The sequence below is a fragment of the Dendrobates tinctorius genome, unplaced genomic scaffold (genome assembly GCF_039654945.1).
Source record: "Dendrobates tinctorius isolate UK_male_01 unplaced genomic scaffold, ASM3965494v1 ptg000155l, whole genome shotgun sequence".
Classification (NCBI taxonomy): Eukaryota; Metazoa; Chordata; class Amphibia; order Anura; family Dendrobatidae; genus Dendrobates; species Dendrobates tinctorius.
The window spans coordinates 15,843,026-15,870,189 of NW_027361822.1; the positions used below are offsets into that span (position 1 = coordinate 15,843,026).

The 27,164-nt window shown below is 48.3% G+C and overlaps 1 protein-coding gene across 2 annotated transcripts in view; it reads left to right on the plus strand.

The window, feature by feature from the left end:
* Nucleotides 1-332: 332 nt before the first annotated feature.
* Nucleotides 333-27,164, plus strand: part of LOC141051054 (uncharacterized) — a 176,487-nt gene continuing 149,655 nt past the window's right edge. For both annotated transcript variants that reach the window (XM_073547876.1, XM_073547878.1), the window contains exons 1-2: nt 333-390; nt 654-800. In XM_073547876.1, coding sequence (XP_073403977.1) covers nt 364-390; nt 654-800 — 174 coding nt within the window. In that variant the 5' untranslated portion in view covers nt 333-363. The remainder of the gene's footprint in view (nt 391-653; nt 801-27,164) is intronic.

The following is a 27,164-nucleotide window of genomic DNA, read 5'->3' on the forward strand; positions in this document are numbered from 1 at the left end:
GCGGCTCCGCTCCGTACACCTCGTACACACGCGGCTCCGCTCCGTACACCTCGTACACACGCGGCTCCGCTCCGTACACCTCGTACACACGCGGCTCTGCTCCGTACACCTTGTACACACACGGCTCCGCTCCATACACCTCGTACACACACGGCTCCGCTCCATACACCTCGTACACACGCGGCTCTGCTACATCCACCCTGTAAACCCCTCCTGACCCCACACAGAAACTTCCCCTCATCCAGCACCATGACAACCAGCACAGCAGAGTCCTGTATACACTGAGACCCCTGATCATGTGACCCCTGACTCCTCCCCTCCTGTGACCTCATCGCAGGTCCTGTGCGCACAGAGCAGCCATATATGTGGTGTGCGGCTCTGCAGGTGGAGGTAGGTGCTGGAGATTCCCCATTACTGGGCGCAGGGGGCAGTAACCCCCTCAATGGTAGATGACTTGATGGTCCTATTCATAATTACCAGACCCGTTTTTACATTTCTCTCATCTGTATGTAAAGTAATGTAAGGGAAGTACCACAAAAAGAGAGAAAATAAAATATCTACATCATATATCCTCATATGTTTCTCCTCAATATCTCCAGTAATTGTATTATTATATCGACTCTTTGTTACCTCATCATCTTCTTCCCATTCAGGTTCCTACAATATCGGATTCTCTCAGTGGAGATCTTCTACGTAAGAGAATTTTCGTAAGAGAATCAAGGATGGATAGAGACAGGGACAAGATGGTGGAGAGGGTATTACACCTCACCCTAGAGATTCTCTTCCGGATTACTGGAGAGGTGAGAGATTCTAATGACGTCCATTACCTCATTCTTATCTATGGGAATTAGCGATGAGCAAACGTGCTCTCCACTACTCGTCCGAGTATCATGGTACTCGGTGTACTTGGTGAGCACTGAGCATTTCTGGGATTACTCGGTGGGAACTCTGGTCTCCACCCAGCATTTTTGGTGGACTTTAAAAACCCAAGCACACTGCAGGGATTGTCTGCCAGGCTCTGAAATGCCGCAGCCATCTTAGTTGTGCTCGTGCAGTGATTGGCTGGCCGCACAGCATCATCAGGGGTATAAAAGACCGGACACCACCCTGCTTAGCGCGTCAGCTCCGGATTGAGAGAGTGTAGGGAGAGCTGCTGCCGGGATAGGGTCAGAATTGGGGATTACTTAGTGTGGGGTCTACCATCCTAAATACATCCAGCTATACCACCAGCCCTTCTAAGGACTAATTCCGGAGTATATAGGTTCCAGTGTTAGGTAGGCAGGGTAGTGTACGTTTCTGTATACACATCAGTGCAAGGCCTGCAGGCACTGTATGTGTGTATATAGATCACTGCAGATATCAAGAGGGTCCCTTCCCTTCCTGTGTTCTGGTGCTGCTACCTGTGGGAAATATTAGCCATATATAGCTAGCCCCAGGTGTAATTGGAATACAAGCCACACATTTTTTGCTGTGGTATCTCGAAGCCAGCTCATATCTGTGCGTGCTAAAACTTTGGCCAGTTTACGGCTGTTTTCTCTTTTTTGCCTGGCTGTTAGTTTTGGTTAAATACACCAGTATTTAGGAAAAAAAAACATACAAGCCACACATTTTTTGCTGTGATATCTCGGTGGTAGCTCATATCTGTGCGTGCTAAAAGTTTGGCCAGTTTACAGTTTTCACTTTTTTGCCTGGCTGTCAGTATTGTTTAAATACACCAGTATTTAGGCAAAAAAAAACATACAGGCCACACATTTTTTGCTGTGGTATCTCGGTGCTTATATCTGTGTGTGCTCAAATTTTGGGCAGTTTACGATGGGTTTCTATTTTTGGCCTTGCTGTCACTGTCGTTATATCCAGCAGTCTTTTGTTTCCCAAAAATAAAACAAAAATTATACAGTCTGTTTTCTCAGGCTGAGGCCTGGTGTATCTGTGGTGGAAAAATCTTAGCTTTGCTGAAAGTGGGCCACAGCAAAGACCCACATCTTCACGCTCGAGCTCCTGTCCCAGTTTATAGGGGAGCGCACCACACCACTTTTGAAGCCAGAGCAGTGTGAAACGGTTGTTGGTTGGATAGCGGATAATGCTTCCAGTCACTTAGCCACCACCACCATGTCTTCCACACGGTCAAGTTTGAGTAGCCGTGAGTGTGGACCGCATATTCCTCACCCTGATCCTCCTTCCTCCCACCATACCGAGTGCCCTGAGACAGCTAATCCCACACTCGGACACTCCTAAGAGCTGTTCAGTTTCCCATTTGGAAATTTGTGCCTCACGCCCGCTCCACTTGAAGCGGGGCAAGATGATATTCCATGTAGCGATGCACAAATCTTTGAGCAGCCACGGTCAAAAGAGGTGGACGATGAGAAAACACAATTACTGGAAGGTCAGGAGGAGGAGCAGGGTGGTGGATGACATAGTGACTGACCCAACCTGGCAGGAGGACATGCAGAGCGAGGACAGCATCACACATGGGAAAGGAGGCATATTACCCAAATAGACAGGAAGAAGCAATGTGGTGGCCGCAGACAGAAGGCGTGCATCCGTTCCCCATTGTCGCGTTATGTCTGGCTTTGCATGACGTGACCCGACGGTTGGTGACAAAACAACAAAACAGACAAGGGGACACCAGCGAAACAAATACAATGGTGGGCCCTATGATAGGGAACGGGGAAGTGGACACCTCCTGCACTCTCCTAAGGAAGAGCCCTGACTCTCCTCACGTTCCCTATACAGGTTCTTTCAACCTATCACCGACCAGGATACCTCAGTCCCTCACTTGCCCTGCATCTATCCCTTACTAGGGAACTGGCAAGTGCGGACACTGGTCCTCACCGCTGTACTAATTAACACCAGGGAAAACAACAGACGGAAAAATAAACAAACTTAGCTTGCTCTGCAGTCATGCACAGGATCACAGAGTAAGGCAACCGGACACCGCTTCCAGCAGAAACACCAAGGCTCCAGATAAACTGCAACAGCACTGCTCCAGATCACTCCTCTCTAAATGGTTGGCTTCCAAATGACCAGTATTACCAACAGGGAGCTGCAGCAGCTGATGATCTTTTTTTTAGGAAGGAGGGGGGGGTCACCACCTGCTGACTAATTAAAACTGTAGAAACACCAGCGGCCACTGGAGGGGGGGAAAACCCAGCAGCCGACCAACTACAGTTGTAGTAACACCAGCGGCCACCGGGGGCAAAAACTCATATTATCCCCCGAGGCCTGAAAGGAAAAAAGGTTTATAAAAGAGAATCCAGACTCTGCCACAGATCCAAGAATGGATCGTGACACCCATAACACCAACAGGACGGAAGTTGCCATTCCAATTGTTAGATCTTCCCGAGTCTGGTTATTTTTTAAAAACTCTGCCGATAACCCCAAACAGGACATTTGCGGCACTTGCCATGCCCGCATCAGCAGGGGTAGCAAAAGTACCAGTTTGACCACCACCAGCATGATTAGGCACATGGCAGCAAAGCACCCGACTTTGTGGGCCGATCCCCAGGCTCCAGGAACACTGTCTGCAGGTGACAACACTGCTTCTTCCACTGTTTTGCCTACAAGCCAATCCCCCAGTTCACCGTGCCTGTGAAGATGCCTCGGGCCCTGCACCTGTTGTTGCCCACAGTCAACCAGCACCCTCATCAAACCCGTCCACGTCCTTGTCCCAGCCCAGCCTTCAGAGGTCTATACCCCAGTCATTGGAGCGCAAGCGGAAATATGCAGCCAATGCCCCATAGCCCACAGTACTTAATTCGCACATTTCTCATCTGCTTCCACTGGAAATGTTGCCTTTTAGACTTGTTGAGACGGAAGCTTTCCGCAACCTTATGGCGGTGGCCGTCCCAAGGCACTCGGTCCCCAGTCGCCACTATTTCTCCCGTTGTGCCGTACCGGCATTACACCAGCATGTGTCCCGCAACATTACTCTTGCCCTCAACAATGCAATTACTGGGACGCGTGGACAAGTGCCTGTGGGCAGGGACGGTACATCTCACTGACGGCACAATGGTTTAATATAGTGGAAGCTGGGACCCTGTCGGACCTTGGGATGGAACACATCCTCCCCACGCCGAGGATTGCGGGACCTGCATCAACCAGGGTTGCCACCACAGTCCACAGCTCCTGCACCTCCTCTTCTTCAGCCTCCATCTCTGAAATGAACACATCAGTCAGAAGCTGGAAGCACTGCACCACTGCCTCAGCCAAGATGCAACAGGCTGTGCTGAAGCTAATCTGCATAGGTGACAAACCACACAATGCAGAAGAGTTGTGGACAGCGCTGAAAGAGCAGTCAGATATTTCGCTGACATTGCTGAACCTACAGCCAGGCATGGTCGTGTGTGACAGTGGCCAGAACGTAGTGGTGGCTCTGAGGCAAGGTGACCTCACACACGTACCTTGCCTGGCCCATGTGCTTAAACTTGTGGTTCAATGTTTTCTCAAAAGCTACCCGGAGCTGCCGGACCTGCTAGTGAAAGTACGCCATCTGTCTGCCCATATTAGAAAGTCATCTACAGCTTCAGCCGCCCTTGCCGAGCTTCAGCAGCATTTGCAGCTTCCGACTCACCGACTGGTGTGTGACGTCCCCATGCGTTGGAACTCTACCCTGCATATGTTGGAAAGAATTTGTGAGCAGAAAAGGGCAGTTGTTGAGTACCAGCATTAACAAGGCTGTCGATATTCAGTTCCAACTCCACACATAAGACCTCAGGAGTGGATATGGATGTCAGACATATGTACCATCCTCCACAACTTTGAGGACTGCACCAAGATGGTGAGCAGCGATGACGCCATAATTAGCGTCACCATCCCGCTTCACAGCATTCTGAAAACCTCTTTGCTCATAATTAAAGATGATGCATTGAAGGCAGAACAAGAGGACATGGAGCAAGGAAACATACTGGGTGATTACACTCAGCCCAGCCTCATGTCATCGCAACGTGGATTGGTAGACAATGAGGAGGAGGAGGAAGAACAGGAGTTACTTTCATGCGCTATAGACGGGACTACAAGCACAGTTGTCATACCGTCTGTTCAGTGGGGATAGCCTGAGGACACCGAATAGGAGGAGGACAGCATGGTCAGTCGTCCTGTTGGTGAGGACACGGAAGTCTTGCCTGTTACCAGTCTAGCATGCATGGCTTACTTTATGTTGCGCTGTGTTTCCTGTGACCCTCGCATTATGAAAATTTTTGGTGACACTCATTACTGGTTGGTGACACGTCTAGACCCACGCTACAAGGAGAACTTTCAATCTCTTCTTCCAGAGGCAGAGCGGTGTACTAAAATGGTGCTGTACCATAGGGCCCTTGTATCGGAATTAATGAAAAAATTCCCGTGTGAGAACGCTGGCAGCAGACGTCAGAGTTTGTTTAACAGGCAAGGAGTCCAAGCGAGAGAGACAGAAGTACAATCCAGCTCAGGCAGGGGAACAATGGCAAAGTTCTGGGACAGTTTTCTCAGACCCTCCCATCGTGCCAGCACAGAGGCAAGGGGTGTTGGCACAAGAAGTGCAATGTTTGGGAAGATGTTGAGGGAGTACCTTGCAGATCGTACAAACGTCCTCCGGGACTCCTTTACCTTTTAATTATTGGGTATCCAAGCAGGACACGTGGCATGAAACTGGCTCTCTATGCCTTAGAGGTCCTGGCCTGCCCTGCTGCTAGTGTTTTGTCAGAGCTGTTTTTTAGTGCCGCTGGTGGAATTATGTTGAATCTATTTTTATTGAAAAAGAATTTAACATATAACATACAGGACAAAAAGTACAAGATGCAAGTTTATACACGGATATGCACCAAGCCCTACTGGATCACAGCAATAGTGGTTCGTGTTCAACAACAGTTTGCCCATAACCTGTGAAGGTGTGTTGCAAATACCCAAGAGAGAGAAGAATCAGAGAGAGAAAGAAAACTCACAAGAGGTATAGATAGAAAGAGAAAGGGGAGAGAGGCAGAGAGAAAAGAAAAAAAAGGGGGGGGGGGACAGGGGGATGGGTTTCAGACCTCCGAGCCGGCCTCTAAGAAGCATTTTCCATCAGTCTGAGTAGTCCAGGCGTCTCCCTGAACACAATCCAGGGCTGCCATGTTCGAATCAAACGGGAATTATCTCCCTCCAATTCAGCCATCAACTCCTCCATACGAAAGATGTCTATAAACTCTGATAACCACTCTGCTATAGTTGGCTTTGTCGTCGTACGCCAGTGGCGTGGGATCACCATCCTTGCTGCAGTTATACAAAACCGGAGAAGGCTCTTCTTTTGTGTGGATATGGAACCCGGGAGAATTGACAAAATGGCAATTTGTGGGGAGGGAAGGACACATTTTCCAGAGATCTCCTGGTAGGCCCGAAACACCCCTTCCCAGAAGGGTCGTACAGCAGGGCATTGCCACCATATATGGTATAGCGTGCCCCTCTCCATTGTACAGCGCCAGCATATATCATCCACTGCTGGGAAAATGGACTTCAATCTAACGGGAGACAGATACCACCTAGTCAGTATCTTATAATTTTTCTCCTGAGCGCCCCCGGCCGGAGACATTTTATGTGTAAAAAGAAAGGCTTTGTCAAGGTCCTCCATCGAAAATTTGCAACCCATCTCCTCCTCCCATGCGCGGATGTAACTTGGAACCCCCTCCGAGTCCACCGAATGAAGTTCCTTATATAAAAAGGAAATCAGGTGCGAGGGAGGATCCTGCATTTGTAAGAGAGCTTCGAGCCGCGTCATGGGAGGATGAGAGGTACGGTCGACCAAACGTCCCCTTATAAACGATCCCAACTGGTTATATTCCAACCAGGAGAGCGACCTATTGGGGAACTTTTCCCGTAAGGCATCCCATGTCGGAAATTTTCCGTCTACTAGTATCTGTCCCAGTCGTAAGTCAGAACTCCTATGCCAACCCAAAAATCGGTCTCTGTGACATCCTGGAGGAAAGTCCGGATTACCAAATATTGGTGACAGTGGGTTCAAATTGCTGATCAGTTTCGTTTTATATTTAACACGATTCCAGGTCTGTAGAACCTCTCGAGTCAAGAAGCCTGTAGGTCCCTTATAGTCATTTGCGACCTGTTCAGTACGTCTAATCCACGGGAGATGACGCAGTGGGACGCCGAAAGACGTCTGTTCCAATTGAACCCATTGTTTAGAGCGGTGGCCGAACTGCCAGTCAAACAGACGTGCAAGTAAGGAAGCTCTATGATAGAGTTCCAGGTCAGGGAGGCCTGCTCCACCTCTGGGTTTCGGGGTGGTTAGAATAGAATATTTAAGACGAGGTTTAGATGCCTGCCAGGTAAATCGGATTAACGCAGATCTAATGGTCTGAAAGAATGTCCTCGGCGGCACAATCGGGACCACCTGAAATAGGTACAAGAACCTAGGAAGAATGTCCATTTTAAATGAATTCATCCTGCCAAACCATGAGATGTTCTTCCGTCCGTATTCCCTCAACCGTTTCAGAGTCGATTCCAACAGAGGCACATAATTTAATTTATATAAGTCAGTCGTGTCAGTAGGGATTTGAATGCCTAAATATTGAATGGCCCCAGTCTTCCACCGGAAGGGGAAATTTCCCATAAGTCTTGTAAGTTCTGTCTGTCCTAGGCATATGTTAAGAGCCTCTGTTTTTTGAAAGTTAATCTTAAAATTACTGACCGCTCCATATTTTTGGAACTCTTCCATCAATGATTGGAGAGTAATATGTGGCTGGGATATATACAGTAAGAGGTCGTCCGCATAGAGAGAGACCTTATAATGAATATTATCTACCCATAGACCGTGTACACTAGGGTTCTTCCTGATCGCCACTGCCAAGTGCTCCATAACTATTGCGTATAAAAGGGGCGACAAAGGGCACCCTTGCCTGGTCCCGTTTTCGATGGTCAGAGCGTCCGAAATTGCTCCATTTACCCTGACCCTAGCCGACGGGCCAGAGTATAGGGCCGCAACCCTATGCAGGAAGCGGTTTCCCAGGCCCATCTGTCGTAGGGCCGAGAACATGAAGCCCCAGTGCACACGGTCAAATGCTTTCTCCGCATCCATCGACAGTACGACCAACGGTTTACTTTTTGATTTAGCATAGACAGTCAGGTTGAGGGTCTTACTAATGCCGTCTCTCGCCTCCCTTCCCCGCACAAACCCCACCTGATCTGAATGTATTACCGAGGGCAAGAGAGGAGCCAGCCGATTCGCCAGAATTTTGGCATATAGTTTTACGTCAACATTGATGAGAGATATTGGGCGGTAATTTGTTACTAATTTAGGGTCCCTCCCCGGCTTCGGCAACACCGTAATAAAAGCCTCTAAAGACTGTGGGGTGAACGGGGACTCAGCTGTGATAGAGTTAAACACCCACGTCATAATAGGGCTAACTTGTTCTTCAAACATCTTATAAAAATGAGGGGAAAACCCATCCGGTCCCGGGCTTTTACCAGCCGGAGTATTCCTGATGACTTCAACAATCTCCTCTGTCGTAAAGTCCGAGTCCAGCGGGATAGTTAACTCTGTGGCCAGTGTGGGAAGGGCGGTGTCGTGAATATAAGATTCTATGCGTGGTTGAGGATCCAAGGGTGACTGAGGGGGACAATCTCCACCAATATTATATAATGCATGATGGTAACACCTCATTATGTCCAAAATTTCTGTTGGGTTTGACGTCGTTCGACCCCCTTTTTGCTGGAGAGATGAGATGTATGTAGTCTGGTTACGTGGATGCAAGAATCTGGCCAGCAGACGTCCGCATTTGTTAGCTTGACCGTATAATGTACTTTTAAAGCGGTTTCTGTGCTGTCGGTATTTTTCACTCAGTAGGGACTTCAGATCGTCTCTGTATTTAAGCAGGTCAGTCAGCGTTTCCGTATCCTTGTCCGTCTTATGCTTCGTCTCTAACGTCAATATCTTTTCTGTCAAGTCTATAATCTCTTTACTTTTTATTCGTTTCAAGCGAGATCCATGCTTAATGAGAACCCCTCTAAGAACGCATTTAAGGGCCTCCCATTTAACAGGGGTGGCAGTAGTATCATGTGCATGGTCTTCTAGAAAGTCTGCTATGGTGGACTTGATGTCGGCCACGCAAGTATTATCTTTTAAAAGATTGTCATTCAATCTCCACGTCCACTGCCGCAGCCCTGAGTCAGGAGGACTAATGTCCAGAAATACTGGAGCATGATCCGACCATAGAAAGCTCCCGATAGAAGGTCTCGGGTTCCAGGCCAATGCACAGTGACTAAGGAGAAAGAAATCAATCCTACCAAATGAGTTATGCGGCGTGGAAAAAAACGTATAGTCTCTTTCATTGGGATTACAAAGTCTCCAGACGTCAGTGAGTCGTAAATCCTGGAGATCCCTTTTCAATGAGGACAGCTGACGATATGATAGATAAGACTTCGCTGCCGTGGAGTCTAGCGTCGGATTAAGAGTCATGTTAAAGTCACCTCCCAGTATGACCACCCCCTCAGTAAACTCAGCCACGATCTTCAAGAAAGATCTAGCAGCTCGTATTTGGTCTCGGCCGGGGGCGTACCAACCCGCTATAGTATATGTGGTTGAGAAAATTTGAACTTTCAAAAGCACGTATCTGCCCTCCGCATCAACCAAAGTGTCCAATATGGTATGCTGGAGAGATTTATGGAGCGCTATAGATACCCCACGGGATCGCGATTCCGGATTAGCACTATGGAACCAGGTTGTGTAGTATCGGTCGTGAATATTAGGGATATGTCCAACTTTAAAATGTGTCTCTTGTAAGATTACTATTTTTACTCTTTTCTTGTGCATACCATATAAAATATGTGACCGCTTCTGCAGGGTGTTAAAGCCTCTAGTATTCAAAGAGCCCAGTGTTATCTTTTGTGCAGTGGTCTTACCTGACATTGTATCCGCAGCGAGAGGTGGAGGATGCAGGTTAAGGCTACCAAGATGGATCGGCTTCGGAGTCTTATGCCCGCTGTTGACGAGGGAGGGAAGCTAGTAAAGGGAGTGGGTATTAATAAAGAAAGTAGATGAAAAGTTAGAGAAAAAAAAAAGGGAGAAAGGACGAAAATATAGGAAATTTTAACTATACGAGTGTAAGTATGCACACTCCAGTAAAACCTGTTGGAAGTAAACTATAACAGCTGCGTGCCTCAATGGCAAAACAGCGCCTCCAGGGGTTAAGTGTACAGCAAAAAGAGGAGTTGGAGACACCGTCTCCCCCGGTTCCCAACCTCGTAATGATCTAACCATCGTATTCCCTTTATAACGAGCATTAAACAGATAGAGAATATACATATATTATCTAATTATAGGCTGGTGAAGCATGCCCCAATTCTTAACCATTTTCAATATCAACAACACTGATAGTATTATGGATGCTTCGCTTATTAAACTCAAAACCAATATAACCTTTTAGACTGTAACTTAACCCTCAAAACATGACACCATAGGACCACCCGCATCTCAGGACAAGGCTTGCTAACCAGCCTCGTCGTCTACCGGATGCATATGCCCTGGACCATTGGGCCGGCCCCTGCGACGGCGTTGCTGCTGGGGGTTCTGGCCTCTTTGGAGACCCTCAAGACTATAGCATGATGGCAGGGTTGGCCAGTCAGGTATGTCCACTTCTGTTAGATCCAAGGCAGCCGAGAATGCCGGAACTCCGCCAGGGTGGCTCAAACAATGCACTCTACCTCCCTTCCGAACCCGAAGACAGAATGGAAATCCCCAAGTATAGGGAAGGCCGAGTCGTTGTAGTTCGTCCAAGACGGGGCGGAGAGCCCTGCGTCTCTGTAGTGTCCATCTGGACAGATCTGCAAAGAGCTGTATACGAGATTCCGAGTGGTTTATGGATTTTACTCGCCTGGCTGCTCCCATGACCGCATCTTTAAGTTGGTACTTGTGGACCCGACATATCACATCTCTTGGTGGGTCTTGCTCGCCGGGGCGCGGGCCCAGGGACCTATGGGCACGATCCAGTTCCAGTGGAGCGTCCTGAGGCCTGTCTAGTACCGAGTTAAAAATGCCTTTCAAAGTGGTGGTCAACTCCTGGGGGGGTATAGATTCGGGCAGTCCTCTTACTCTAATAATATTTCTGCGCCCCCTGTTCTCGGAATCGTCCAGCATTTCTGCTAGAGTTTGCAGCTGTCTTGCTTGTGCGGCTGTGGTGGTTTCCTGAGCCTCCATTCTTTCGGTCAGAGAGGCTATAAGCTGGTCATGAGATTCCACTTTCTCACCACATTGTTGAATATCATCTCTTAGTACGGAAAGTTCAGCCTTGTAGGAGCATTCCAAATGAGCAATATACTGCTCCATATCCTGCTTCGTCGGGATATCTTTTATCTTGTTGTATAATAGACTGAAATCAGCTCCCATGGGTGCTGTGGAGTACCCTGTCGAGAAAGAGGGCGATGTCCCGTGCTGCGGTGCTAGGGGTGCGTCCGGACGGTGAGAGTATATTGCGTATCTGATACTGCAGTGTCCGTCATCGTGGGGTCCACCGCTCCCATTGCTGCAGAGGCAACTGCAGTGGCTATATCGGCATCTGGGGGGACACTGACGCCTCTCTGTGATGTGAGGAGTTCCGTATTCATCCCCCCGGGGTTCCCGTCTGACCCACCGACCTGTGGCTGCGCGGGTCCGACCACGTGACTCCCCTGTGAGTGACAGGCCTCCCGAGCCCCAGTGGATTTATGTGGAGGAGAGCGACTCCCCGACCGCAGGGCCCCCGTGGGTGCGCCACTGTTTCTCCCAGGGGGTCCTCCACGGCCTGTCGTCTCTCCGGATCTCTCTCTCCCCGCCTGCATCTTACTTCCTGGTGGCGGGTGGGCCTGCTGCGCTCCGGTCTCCACTTGTCATGATCTCAGTGCGGGTTTGACTCGCACACGTGGGGTTAATGTATGGAACCAGTACTGATGACTGGCATTTCTGGGGTTAAAGGTTGTGATCCCGGTGCAGGCATACCTGCACACCTGGGGCTATGATTGTGGCCTCTCCCTGGTTCTGGGGGAGGCTTCTTATAGCCTCAGGACGCTCCCATCCCTGTCAGTTATACTCTCGCCCTTGGCATTGTGTGGTGACCCCTGAGTGTGTTTGTGCTGTGTTCTGGGTACTTGATTCTCTGTGTATGACTCGGTCTGTTTCCTGGATATCGCTTTGGATTCTGCCTGGTACCTCCTATGTCTGTTTGGTTTTGATCCCTGCTTGGCCCTGATTATCCGTTCTGTCTCATCCCTGGTACTGTACTGTGATCCTGTGTATGACCTTTGGCTTTGTCTGACCTCCCATCTGTCTATCCCTCCTGTACCTCGTTTAGCACTGCTTCTGTACTCAGGACAGTCACACTGGCTCTATGAGCAAGTGTAGTGCGGTGTCTCTGACATTATAACTGACCATTTCAGATTTTTTTTTTTTTTTCCTCTGAAGGGAAAAAAAAAAAAAAAAAGTGTGTGTTATCCTCATGGATCCCATAGAAGCCTTGGCTGATCAGGTCAAGCACCTGACCCAAATGTTCCATAAGCTCAATGTGGAACAACGCACGATGGCCCAGACCCAGCAACAGTTGGTGGTTACTGTGCAGGGGGCTGTCGATGCAGGGGCTTCTAGTTCTGGGGGTAGGGATGTGTCATTAGCGTCCCCCGAATCTCCGGTCAAATTGCCAGACCTTTTCTCAGGGGATAAAAAGGAGTTCAGGTCTTTCAGAGAAGGATGCAAGCTTTTTTTTTTCTCTAAGGCCCCGCTCCTCCGGGGATGAGTTCCAGAGGGTGGGGGTCATTATTTCCCTTCTTCGGGGGGCTCCGCAAGCATGGGCTTTCTCTGTCTTCCTCTGCTCCTGAACGTATGTCAGTGAACGCATTCTTTGAGGCCCTCGGGCACATTTATGATGAACCTGACCGAGTGCGATTGGCAGAGGACATGTTGATGAGTGTCTGTCAGGGGAAACACTCAGCTGAGTGGTTTTGTTCTGAGTTCCGCCGCTGGGCGGCAGAGGTCTCCTGGAGCGACGCCGCACTCCGAGGACTCTTTCGCAGAGGCTTGTCCGAGCGGCTGCAGGATGCCTTGGCATTACATCCCCCACCTAACTCTCTCGAGCACGCCATGACCCAGGCCGTCCGGATGGACTGCAGGCTGCGGGCCAGAGGAGTGATGCAGGTGGATACTCCATTATTCCCCAGTGGAAAAGAGACTGCCCCTGAGCCCATGGATGTAGGCGCCCTCTCCCTGAAGGATACGGAGAGGAAACGCCGGAAGGACAAGCAGTTATGCTTTTACTGCGGTAAAACGGGGCATTGGAAAAGGGAGTGCCCGAATTGCCCGTCTTCAAACCCGGTCGGCGGGAAACGACTAGGTCTGGGTAGTCAACGGGGAGGCTGCTCAGACCCTCAGGTACCATTTTCCTCGTTTTCTAAAGTAGTACTGCCTGTGGAACTGTTTGTGGATGGTAGTTCTTTTTCCTCTACAGCCTTCGTGGACTGCGGATCATCTATTAATCTTATTGACTCCCAATTGGTCACACACTGCAAGATAGGGACAGTTAGGCTCAAGGTTCCGATCAAGGTGATGGCCATTGACTCATCTCCCCTCATTAAGGAGGGAATTCGCTTTATGTCTGATGTGTTTTCGCTCAGAGTGGGCGCTACTCATGTAGAAAACATAAGTTGTTTTGTGCTGGACAATCTACCTGCAGGGTTGGTGTTGGGCATGCCCTGGTTACAACGCCATAACCCAGTTATTAACTGGAAAACGGGGGAGATTGTTCAATGGGGGTTTAATGATTTTTGAGTTATGTGATAAATCCGCACTGCTGGTTGAACCTGTTAAATCTGTGTCTGTATCATCTGTCGAGCTGGAAGGTATTCCGGAATGCCTGAAGGACTTCGAAGATGTATTCTCCGAAAGCGAGGCCGAGACGTTACCGCCACATAGACCCTTTGACTGCGCTATTGAGCTGGTCCCGGGGGCTAAATTACCCAAAGCCCGTCTGTTTAATTTGTCCGGTCCTGAGCGCTTGGCTATGAAGGAGTACATTACTGAAAGTCTGCGCAAAGGACACATACGTCCTTCAGTCTCACCTGTGGCGGCAGGTTTCTTTTTTGTAAAGAAAAAAGATGGCGGGTTACGTCCCTGTCTCGACTTCCGGGAGCTTAATCAAATTACTGTACGGAATACGTACCCCCTTCCGTTAATTCCCGATTTATGTAACCAACTATCAGGGGCAAAGTGGTTTTCTAAACTGGACCTTCGGGGGGCATATAATTTGATAAGGGTCCGGGAGGAGGATGAATGGAAAACCGCGTTCCTCACGACCGAGGGACTATTTGAAAATTTAGTCATGCCGTTTGGTCTTACCAACGCCCCTGCCATATTTCAGAATTTCATCAACGTGGTATTCTCAGATCTCATTGGTCGTTTTGTCGTTATCTACTTAGATGATATTTTGATATATTCCCCCGACAAGTATTCTCATTTGGAACATGTGCGAACTGTGCTCCAAAGGCTTAGAGAAAATCATTTGTATGCCAAATTGGAGAAATGTGTATTCTGTGTACAAGAGTTGTCCTTTTTGGGGTTAATTGTATCCGGTGAGGGTTTTCGCATGGACCCCAAGAAGGTGCAGGCCATTGCGGATTGGGTGCAACCCCGAGATCTTAAGGGTCTTCAGCGCTTCTTGGGGTTCGCCAATTATTACCGCAAATTTATCCGGGGGTTTTCGCAAGTGGTCAAACCTCTCACGGATCTAACATGCAAAGGTGCGGATGTGAGAAATTGGTCCTCGCTCGCAAAAGAGGCCTTTGCAACGCTGAAAAAATGTTTCATGTCTGCTCCTGTGTTAGTGCAGCCAGATCCGTCCAAACCATTCGTCGTGGAAGTGGACGCCTCTGAGGTGGGGGTGGGGGCGGTGTTGTCCCAAGGGCCTGCCACTCTAACCAACCTCAGGCCATGTGCTTTCTTTTCCAAGAAGTTCTCTGCTGCGGAAAGAAATTACGACGTAGGCAATAGAGAGCTTCTTGCGGTCAAATTGGCGTTTGAAGAATGGAGGCACTTTTTGGAGGGGGCCAGTCACCCGGTTACGGTGATCACGGATCACAAAAATTTGTCGTACATTGAGTCTGCTAAAAGACTAACGCCCAGACAGGCCCGTTGGTCACTTTTTTTTTCCCGTTTTCAGTTTACGATTACGTTTCGTCCAGGGTCTAAGAATGTCAAGGCTGACGCCTTATCACGCAGTTTTCAGCCGGTGTCGCCCCCTGAGCCACCGTCCTCCATTCTTCACCCTGGGGTTGTGATAGCAGAGGTCACATCTGAATTGGAACGGGAGATTCAGGGAGCCCAGTCGCTGGCCCCGGCGGCCAAGCCGGAGGGGAAGTTGTTTGTCCCAGAGCAACTTCGCCTGAAACTCTTGCAGGAGTTCCATGAATCCAAGCTGAGTGCTCACCCTGGTATTTCGGCCACACGTCTGGCGGTGGCTAGGATCTTTTGGTGGCCTACCCTTGGTTCGGACATAAAAAAATTCATTGCTGGTTGTGGGGTCTGCGCTCTTTCTAAAATCTCTCATAGCCGGCCGGCAGGGGAGCTGATACCCTTGGCAGTGCCCGAAAGGCCATGGACTCACTTATCCATGGATTTTATTACCAATCTCCCTCCATCTAAGGGTAATACAGTGGTATGGGTAGTGGTGGACAGGTTTTCTAAGCAGGCTCATTTCGTACCCCTGTCCGCACTACCATCAGCTGAGACGTTGTCCAGGTTGTTTGTGCAGCATGTGATCCGGTTGCATGGGGTACCCCTGAATGTGGTGTCTGATCGTGGTGTGCAGTTTGTGGCTAAGTTTTGGCGAGCTTTCTGCAAAAAATTAGGTATGTCTTTGTCCTTTTCGTCTGCATACCATCCTGAGAGCAATGGGCAGACGGAGCGCACGAACCAGTCCCTGGAACAGATCCTCAGGTGTCTAACCTCTGCTAGACAGAATGACTGGTGCGATGCACTGCCGTTGGCTGAATTTGCCTTCAATAGTCGGGTGAGTCAATCCACGGGTATGACTCCTTTTTTGATCAATTATGGGTTCAGTCCTCATTTCGGTGAGTTCTCTCGTCTGGATTCGGGGTGTCCCAGGGCTGAGGACTCTGTTCAGCGGTTAAAAGATACATGGGCAGAAGTCCAGCGGTGTATATCTAGGTCTCAAGGCAGGTATAAGTTTTTCGCGGACAGGAAACGAACACCTGGTCCCATGTTTCGGGTGGGAGAGAAAGTTTGGCTCTCCACGCGAAACATTAAGTTAAAGATTCCGTCAGCCAAGTTGGGACCCAAATTCATTGGCCCGTACAAGATTGTGGAAAAAATCAATCCAATGGTGTATAGGCTGTGCCTTCCACCCGCTTTCAAGATCCCTAACGTCTTCCACAAATCTCTACTGAAACCTTTTGAAGCAGTTCGGGGAGACTCCGAGCCTGCTGCTCCTCCTGTTTTGGTCGAGGGGCAGGTGGAGTATGAGGTTGGTCATATCGTAGATTCCAGGTTGGTACGGCGGTCGGTACAGTACCTGGTTCATTGGAAGGGGTATGGACCGGAGGACAGGTCCTGGGTACCGGCCCCGTTGATGCATGCTGATCGCCTGGTGCGGGCTTTCCATGCTAAGTACCCGGGCAAGCCTGGGGGTCCAGAGGCCCCCCGTTGAGAGGGGGGTACTGTCATGATCTCAGTGCGGGTTTGACTCGCACACGTGGGGTTAATGTATGGAACCAGTACTGATGACTGGCATTTCTGGGGTTAAAGGTTGTGATCCCGGTGCAGGCTTACCTGCACACCTGGGGCTATGATTGTGGCCTCTCCCTGGTTCTGGGGGAGGCTTCTTATAGCCTCAGGACGCTCCCATCCCTGTCAGTTATACTCTCGCCCTTGGCATTGTGTGGTGACCCCTGAGTGTGTTTGTGCTGTGTTCTGGTTACTTGATTCTCTGTGTATGACTCGGTCTGTTTCCTGGATATCGCTTTGGATTCTGCCTGGTACCTCCTATGTCTGTTTGGTTTTGATCCCTGCTTGGCCCTGATTATCCATTCTGTCTCATCCCTGGTACTGTACTGTGATCCTGTGTATGACCTTTGGCTTTGTCTGACCTCCCGTCTGTCTATCCCTCCTGTACCTCGTTTAGCACTGCTTCTGTACTCAGGACAGTCGCACTGGCTCTATGAGCAAGTGTAGTGCGGTGTCTCTGACATCACTCCTGTCATGGCGCCCGCGGCCTTCCCTTTCCCCGCTCCTATAAGGTAGCGGGAGATGCCTCTGGGAGTGCTGTCGGGTGCTGAGAGGACCGCGGACGTGTTCCCCATGGTCCTCCTAGCCGTCATTGGTAGATGGGGTAAGTATATTGGGCTCTGTTCGGGTCGGTCACTGGTGTGGGAGCGGGAGCTCTCTCACATGCGTCCTCACTCCTCGCTCGCCATGCCACGCCCCCGCCGCTGGTGGAATTATAACAGATAAGCGTATCCGCCTGTCAACTGAGAATGCTGACAGGCTAACTCTTATAAAAATGAACAAGAGCTGGATTGGGCAAGACTTTTGTACACCACCGAATGAAAACAGCGAAACATAACCTCAAATACATTGTGTTTTTTGTGGAGGAGTATTCTCATGCACCTCTTCACAACCACACATGGGTATTCGTTTCCGGATTAGGTCTGTTTGGTGTTATTCTCCTCCTTAGGCTAGGTTCACATTGCGTTAGGGGCATCCATTTAACGGATCCGTTAAATGGATGTGCTAATGCAGATGTCATTTTTTTTACATCTTTTGTGCACCTAGAGCTAATGTATGCGCTAACACATGGTAGTATTTTGTTACCATACGTTAGCCATACAGGTCTATGACCTAACACACCCTTGGACGCTGTAGACCGCATTCGAGGGTGTGTCACAAAGTAACGCATCATCGCTAGCGCATACCAAATTTGGCATGCGTTAGGATGCGCTACTATGATGGCTGCCAATGGGTGTATTAACGCATCCGCTGCATAGCGTTAGTGCCGCTATGTAATGGATGCATTAATCGCAATGTGAACCCAGCCTTCTCCTCATCCTCATTATCCACAACCAGTAGAACACCAGGGTGAACGGATTCCGTGGTGCAAAAGGCAATCAATTTTTGGCAAGGCTGTTTTTATGATGCCCGTTAATAATTTGAAACCAAAACAAATGTTACTCCCCAAGGGGGAACTGTCATAAAAATGAGATGTACATATATTCTTCCCATTTAGTCTTATATTTTCCATTTTTCCTATCTGTGGAACATCCTATTATGACCTTGTTGTGTACCCCTCCAATATAAAAATAGTGAAATAATATTATATTATATTTTTATTTATATCCCTGTCTCTGAGCTGTTGCTAGGGACAAGCATATCTCGTTGAACACATTCTGTCTTCATATCTATGAACCTGTGTTCACCCCTCCCTTTTGTTATTTTCTTTCATAGGTGGATTCACATTTTTTATTTATTTGTTTGATTTCAGAATGATTTATCATTGTCTCCTCATTCTCCACCACTGGATCACCAGGGTTAACGGGTTCTGTGCTGCTACAGCCAGTCCAATTTTTGGCAAGGGTGTCTATGATGCCCATAAAATATTTTTAACAATTTTACTCCCCCAGGGGGAAATGTTTGTCAGCCCATGCACTTAGTGTATGGGCATTACAAGTCTAGGCGACCCGCTCCTTTTTGATGGGACATTTTTTGTTAAGGGGCCCTCCTACATGTTTTTTCCAAGGGGGGATTGGGGTTATTGGGGTGCATATGACTTGGTAGCAGGGCAGGCCTTGCAGTCAATCCATAAGAAAACAAAATGGGAGTACAAAATGAATAATGTGAAGTGGATTTTCCTGTGCTCATACAGTTCAAATGCTTATTGGGGTGCATATGACTTGGTAGCAGGGCAGGCCTGCATTCAATGCAACATTTTGTATGGAAGCCATCCCGGACATCTCGTCAAAGGGGTATTGGGGTGCGTCGTAATTCTTGGCAGCCCATCCACTCACTGCATAGGCAATAACAGTTTAGGAGACCCACTGTTTAATAATGGCACTTTAGCAGATTAATGCTGCCTGATGCCCCTGTAAAAATAGGCTCTGTGACTTTAAGTGTCCCTCCTTCATAAATGAAACAAGATGTGTCTGCTTATATGTCACACCACATGGCCAGCTAGGGTTGGTAAATGTTACAATGATATTTCCCAGTGAATGCATTTGTTTTAGTTGAAAGCAATGTTAAAGTTGAAAAACGCTTCAAAAACGTTGCGTCTGAACATAGCTCAAGTGGGGGAGGAACATTTTGGTCTGGGGTTATTTATTTTGCCTTATATACAAGTCATTAACCTGGAAAGGATTGTTTTACCACGTCAAAGTAACAGGGCGGGTACGCCCTTACTTACGTAACGATCACTAATAAACGAATTAGGCACACTGAATACAGTTTTATGGTAAAACAATAATGTAACAATTTATTAAGATTACATCAGGATAATGATAAATTATAGAATGGCAAATATAATATTAACCTGTTTTGTGTTAATTAATTTCATGTGAATCATACAATTAATATGAATTATAGTACATAGAGAAATAAGCATCAATACTATATATTACCAAGTTTTGTAACATCACTTCTCCACTGGAGGGACCACAGTATCAGCAAGAAGGAAATACTCTGGTCTTGTCATCACAGAAACCGTGCATCCATGATACCTTCTGGAAATGTCCCTACCTCACTGACACAGGGTCCACCTTTTTATACACAACTCCCACATCCTCCCCTATTACATCTGCTGAATCATCAGTATCTTGCCATTGCACAGTTGTTTGTTGTCTTGATAACAGTACAAGACTTCAAGGTCTGTTTGTTATAGACTACTACAATCTTAAAGTTTGTTTGCACTAACCCAAGATTTATTTTCCATTGGCATGTCTCTTAACAATAGCACAATGCTTGAAGCTTGTTTGCTACTGATTACAACCCAAGATCTGTTTGCCTCTAAACAATCAAGGTTGTCTATCACTGTTCAAAGTTCAACGTATGTTGCTTGTCACAAAGTTAACTCTTCATGATCATAGCATAACGCTCTAAGATGGTGGCATGTGATCAGCATGACTTCCATAATAACCTATTCTGAAAACTGGATACCTATCATAACCCAGTCACACACTCATACTTGTCTCATTTGTATCACAATCGGTCCTTGATTATTGATGTCATGCATGACCATTGCTACATGAGACCATCTAAACATTTTGGTCTCCCTTGTCTTCCAGCATCATACTATTATTGAACACAAGACTTCCTTGTTCAAGCAGCATAAATATTCATTAAAAATATTACACCGTAGTATATTGCAATATATAGTGTTTGGATTCAAACAACCATATTTCATATTTGCAATATTTCCACCCTTGGTCTAGTGACCACACTATATCAAAGTATATAAACAAACTATTACAATATGTAGGCTATAAGATATCCATATTTTTATTAGCACCACAATCCACCCTTGGATATCTTATAGCCACACATTATTTATCCAACAACAAACCAATGCATGCATAATACAAATTACTCCTTAAAGTTAACCTAGAGCTAACACCTGACCCACTAGTTACAGTATATTAGTTGGAATATAATTAAAAGTGATATTTCCAAAGGAAAACATCCAACCTCTAGGCAATCTTACATGTTCTGTAAATGATGGAGAGATCACTATACTGTTACACGTCATATTTTTGCCTGCCCTCATACTTTTACACTTTTTATCTGAACTGGTGCCACATATAATAGCCCTTTCCCCATCCCCAGTCTGATTCATCATATTTAAATGTTGGCATCTGCCTATTTTATCACAAGTCCACTGACAGCATAGATCAGCTGGCATCATTCTTGGAATCCTTCTGTTAATCATTTCTCCCATTAGAAATTTTCTTCAGTACAGTTCACACTTTGGGTCACATCTTCTTGGATATACCACCATACACGTTTCTAATATATATAGTGGTAGCAGTGATAGTACTTGCCCTTCAAAAATGGCTAGTGTTCCTCCACTGAGCCAAGTAAATCCATAGATCCTGTTTGGTTTTCAGAAATCCACATTTTCCATAGTTGGCATCTGTTTACTGTCTGAAGATTGCTTGGCTCTTGAAAGCAGTCGCACAAGATGAAAGCAATAATACAACACTTACAGATCAGATTTTGATCTAAAGGGAAAAAAAACATCATTATCTGAGATCACATTGACTGCTACTTGAGAAATGACCTGAGCAGATTCTGGACACCTAATTGATTCCACCAAATTTTAGAAATCCACTGACTGAGCTATTCTAGCTTCTCTCTGTATTATTGACATGTCACTTTAGTCAATATTCATGCATTTCTCCTGGATAAATCTGATCTATCACATTACCTCCATTCATTGAAATATCAAACGTAACTGTTCAAGATGCAACTTACAAATGGATTTTACAAACCTATTATGCTCCTAATGTAAAATAAAGATTAAGAACATACATAAAACTAAACCACAACTTTTAGCTAAATACAGTCCAATTCATCACAATGGGATGATTACTTATTTAATTGTTTGCAAACAATTATTTTAACCTTTACCTTTGAGCTCATTGTCTAACCCCCATGTCTTATATATAACTAAATACATTGAGGTCTGATTCCTCTGAAAAACTGGTTTGTCCAGTCTGGAAAAAAAAACAAAGAAAAGGTTATAATAGGTACAAGTCAAATACTGCACTTTGTCCTTATCCTATCTGTTATCCATATGCTAATAGATTATTCACATATACACAGACATAAAAAAAACAAACAACTTCACTGGATATGTTGTATTGTCTTAAAAAGAAATAACCCAGGAATGATGACTGGTGAGCAATGTAAAGTGATCCAGCCCCATAGACAGAACACAGGAATAGTAGCACTGTCTTTTTGGGGTCTACAATATGACAAGTTCTGCTCTTTCCCAGTCTCACTCTTATCCACCGTTGGGATCTGCATTTCTTGCGACTTTTGTGCAGTTGTAGCAAAGTCGGCTTTTTTACAGAAGTCTGTAAATTCAGTATCGTAGATGGCAAGTCCTTCCTTATTCTCAATACTATCAATATTCTGGTGCAGTGAATGGCTCTCTGGTTTGGGATTACAATAACGTTTAATGTGGCCTATCTTCCCACATTTAAAGCAATATCTAGGCCTGTAAACAGCAGACACATTCTCGGATACTCCATCCTGCACTTTTGACTTAAGACACCACTCATTTAATAGTTTTACAAATCTTTCATATGAACTGGTATTTCTTAGAGACACTCTTGTGGCATAATCTACATGACAATGATTTGCCATTGAAAATAGAAAACTAGGATCATTCTGAGACATATCTGGATGATTGCAAACATTTCTGTACAATGCCAAATAATTACTACAGAACAACATGGGATCATCAGATCGCCTGAATCTGAACATTGCCGGGGCCTTGCCACCCCTAGTATTTCTTCTCCTTAAGGTAGATTGCAACTCAGATCTATTAGACACACTGCAATCTTCTCCCTCATTCTGGTCTTGCTTCCCTGTAGCTGTCTCTACAACCTGGATCTGGCAAATACGATGAGCTTTTAATGGGTTAAGAAGAGGATCCATTTCTTCCATCTCCCCATTAAAATGATCATCCCCCTGTTCTGGGTTGGTGACCGTTTCGGAGTCAGTTGACTCCTGTGCATCACCATCCCTCTGATCTGGGTTCCTCTCCATCTCTGCTTTGGCCATGGCCAAAGCTTTCTTCCTTTTCACCTTCCCCTCTTCTTTCTGCACTTATACTGTTTTACACATACAGCAGCCTGTTCTGCAACACATTTGTCCATTACTAAAGGGCCTGTCACACTAAGTGATATCGCTAGCAATATCGCTATAACGTCTCTGGTTTTTGTGACGCTATAGCGATATTGCTAGCGAAATCGCTATGTCTGATACTTACCTCCGACCGCTCCCCCGCTGGTTACCGCTGATCACATGAGAACGTCCTGGACCGTTTCTCGTCGTCAGCTTCCTGCTGGGCTTCCTGCTGTGGAAACGAGCGACGTGTGGACGCGGGCGGGAGGACGTCAGGATCGCCTCGTCTGACAGGTAAGTAGCGACCCCCGACCCCTGCGATGTCGCTGGTGAGATCTGCCTGTGTGGCAGCTCACTAGCGACCACTTAGCGATGCACCAACTATAGTGTTTACGGTGAAACTACGTCAGAGAGTGGACCCTCTGGATCGCAGATCCGGAGCCCCTGGGCCGAGCACGCCAGGTGAAGACCGACCCCTATACAGGGATCGTTTGGGGCAGGGCCACAGAGGACGGAGGCGTGACAGCCGGAACCAAGAGGGACGGCTCCACGGACCTAAGAGGGCTCGGGAGACGGAGGACTGAGATACAAACGGGGACCGGAGGCACAGAGGGTAGCACAATACGGGAAATGGCAAAAGGACGGGCCAGGACTGGCAGGAGCCAGAGGAGAGGGGCACAGAGGATAGAAAGGAAGCAGCGCCTGGACAGGCCGAGGAAGAGCAAGACAAGGGGGCCGAGTACGGCAGGGAGGCAGAGCCTGAGAGCTCTGGCGGAGAACAAGGCAGAGAACAAAGAACTACAGGGATACTGTAGTGGCCAGAGGGTGCAGATACTACACAATCATCAGGCGTCCTCCTAACAGCGAGGACGCCTGAAATATACTAACCCCCGGAAGTGCGTCCACAGTCCAGCCCCTCAGCGCCACCCACCGCTGGAGAGAGAGAGCGGGAGGGGGCGTGCACGTGGTAGGGGGCGGGTGCCAGGAGCCGCAGTGAGGACGAACGTGCGACGGGCGCGCGCCCGGACGGGAGCGCGCAGGTAAGGGAACGCTGCGGCGCGCGCAGCCGCAGGAGGGGCATCGGCGGGCATAGCCGCCGATGTCACAGTACCCCCCCTTACGTCCTCCTCTACTAAAATTGGCCAAAAATCTTTTCAGAATCCGGGGAGCGTTGATGTTTTCTCGAGGCTCCCAGGACCTCTCCTCGGGGCCGAAACCCTCCCAATCGATAAGAAAAAGGGTCTTACCCCTGACTCTTTTCATAGCCAAGATGTCCTTGACCTCAAAGACGTTGTCCAAGATAACAGGTGAAGGAGGGACGATGGAAACTGGTTGGAACCGATTCAGGACTACGGGTTTCAAGAGCGAGACATGGAAAGCGTTGGGAACCCGGAGCGAAGCAGGCAACCTCAACTTATAAGCCACTTCATTAATGCGTCCAATCACTTCGAACGGCCCAATGTATCGAGGACTCAACTTGTAGGAGGGAACTCTCAGACGGATATGTCGAGTTGAAAGCCAGACTTTGTCACCTGGATGGTATGGAGGCACATCCCTTCGTCTTTTGTCTGCATGTTTCTTGATTCGGTTGTTGGCAACCTTGAGTGCTTCCCTGGTCTCCCTCCAAATCCGGGAGAACTCCTTTGCGAGGGAATCAGCTGCGGGCACTCCCGTAGACGTGGAAAATGGTAACGGAATACCTGGGTTTTGACCGGTTACCACGAAGAAAGGAGACTTGGAGGTAGATTCGCTGGGGTGGTTATTGTGTGAGAATTCATCCCAAGGTAGGAGCGCGACCCAATTGTCCTGATGGGCGTTGGAGAAGTGGCGTAGGAAGGTGGTTAACACCTGATTAATTCGCTCCACTTGCCCGTTGGTCTGAGGATGGTATGCGGAGGAGAAGTCGAGAGATGTACCCATAAGCCGGCAGAGGGCCCTCCAGAAGCGAGAGGTGAATTGGACCCCCCGATCCGACACAATCCTCTGAGGAAGACCATGCAACCTGAAGATCTGGTGGATGAAGATCTCAGCCAACTTCGGGGCGGACGGCAGTCCCGGTAAGGGAACGAAGTGGGCCATCTTGGAAAAACGATCTGCTACGACCAAGATGGTGGTACATCCCGCTGAGCAGGGTAAATCAGTCACAAAATCCATGGCGATCTGTTGCCAGGGGGCCTCAGGAACTGGCAAAGGGTGGAGAAGACCGGCGGGCAGGGCCCTAGCCACCTTGTTCTGGGCACAGATTGTGCACGAGGCTACATAGTCCGTCACATCCTGGCGAAGCGTGGGCCACCAGTAGTACCGGGACAGCAGCAAGAGAGTCTTCTTAGCCCCAATGTGTCCAGCAACTTTGGAGGAATGCCCCCAGCGCAATACCTCTGTACGTCTGCCTTGAGGAACGAAGGTTTTACCAGGCGGAGAAATAGAAAACTTCACAGGGGCCACGGTGATCATCTTGGTAGGCTCGATAATATAGGACGGGACTTCATCCCTCTCCGATGACTGTAACGACCTGGAAAGGGCATCGGCCTTGAAGTTCCTATTACCAGGTCGAAAGTGAAGTTGAAAGTCGAAGCGGGAGAAAAACAGGGCCCACCTGGCTTGCCGGGCATTGAGTCTTTGGGCAGACTGCAGGTAAGCCAGGTTCTTGTGGTCCGTGAGGATGGTGAAGGGATGTACAGCCCCCTCGAGTAAATACCGCCATTCAGCCAAGGCCATCTTAATGGCAAGTAGTTCTCGGTCTCCAATGGAGTAGTTGCACTCCGCAGGCGAAAAGGCTTTAGAAAAGAAGCCGCAAGGAACCAGCCGTCCGGATGAAGCCTGCTGGGACAGGACCGCCCCCGCTCCAGTGGAGGAGGCATCTACCTCTAGGACGAAGGGCCTGCTGGTCACAGGCCGATGCAAAATGGGTGCCGATGCAAAAGAATGTTTCAGTGCCAGGAAGGCGTTTTCCGCTTCGGGGGACCAGCTGTTGGGCTTCGTTCCCTTGCGAGTCAAGGCCGTGATGGGTTTGGTAACCGAAGAAAAATGAGGCACAAATTGCCGGTAATAATTTGTGAAGCCAAGGAACCGCTGGATGGCTTTTATCCCCACTGGACGGGGCCACTTGAGAACCGCACTGAGTTTTTCGGGATCCATCTTCAGACCGGAATCGGTGACGATATAACCCAAGAAGGGCAGCGACGTCTGCTCAAAAAGGCATTTCTCAGTCTTGGCGTAAAGTTGGTTCTCTCGAAGGCAATGCAAGACCAAGCGTACGCTCTTGCGATGGGAGGGCAGATCAGGCGAAAAAACGAGAATGTCGTCTAGATAGATGACCACACAGGAATAGAGTAGATCCCGGAACACCTCGTTGATAAATTCCTGAAACACAGCTGGGGCATTGCAAAGGCCGAAAGGCATGACTAAGTATTCGTAATGCCCGTCACGGGTATTGAAGGCCGTTTTCCATTCATCCCCAGCACGGATCCGGACCAAATTGTAGGCCCCTCGCAGATCTAACTTTGTGAAAATTCGAGCTCCTCTCAGCCGGTCAAAGAGCTCCGGAATCAACGGAAGCGGGTATCAATTTTTAACGGTGATACTGTTTAGGCCCCGGTAATCAATACAAGGGCGCAGTGATCCGTCTTTCTTCCGGACGAAGAAAAAACCTGCGCCCGCAGGAGAGGTGGACTTCCGGATAAACCCCTTGGACAGGTTTTCATGAATATATTCCGTCATGGCAGAGGTCTCGGCAGGAGAAAGAGGGTACGTTCTACCTCTGGGAGGAACAGCTCCGGGAATCAGGTCGATTGGACAGTCATAGGACCGGTGCGGAGGCAGGGAATCTGCTTCCTTCTTGCAGAAAACATCAGCGTAGGCGTGGTATGGGACTGGAAGACCCGGGAGATCCGTGGGTCTGGGCTGAGAATGGGAACGAACAAGGGTACGCAGACAGTTTGCATGGCAGGTGTGCCCCCAGCGCAAGATCTCCCCGGAACGCCAGTCGACAACTGGCTCATGCCGCCTAAGCCAAGGTAGTCCCAAGAGAATGGCGTGGGAAAGTTGAGGCAGGACGTAAAAGGCAATCTTCTCGGAGTGAAGTGCGCCAATTTGTAGCTTTACTTCAGTGGTAACCGTGGTAATGAGTCCAGGCAGAGGTTTGCCATCGACGGAGGTGATAGCTCGGGGATTACTTAAAACGACCACAGGAATCCGGAGTTTGTCAACCTCCTCCTGGCGGATGAAGTTGCCTGCTGCGCCCGAGTCCACATACGCCTCCACGGAGCCACGCCCCCGACCTGTAATAAGCAGAGCTGAAAGGGTGAGTGGAAGAGAGGGGGTCTGATCATCT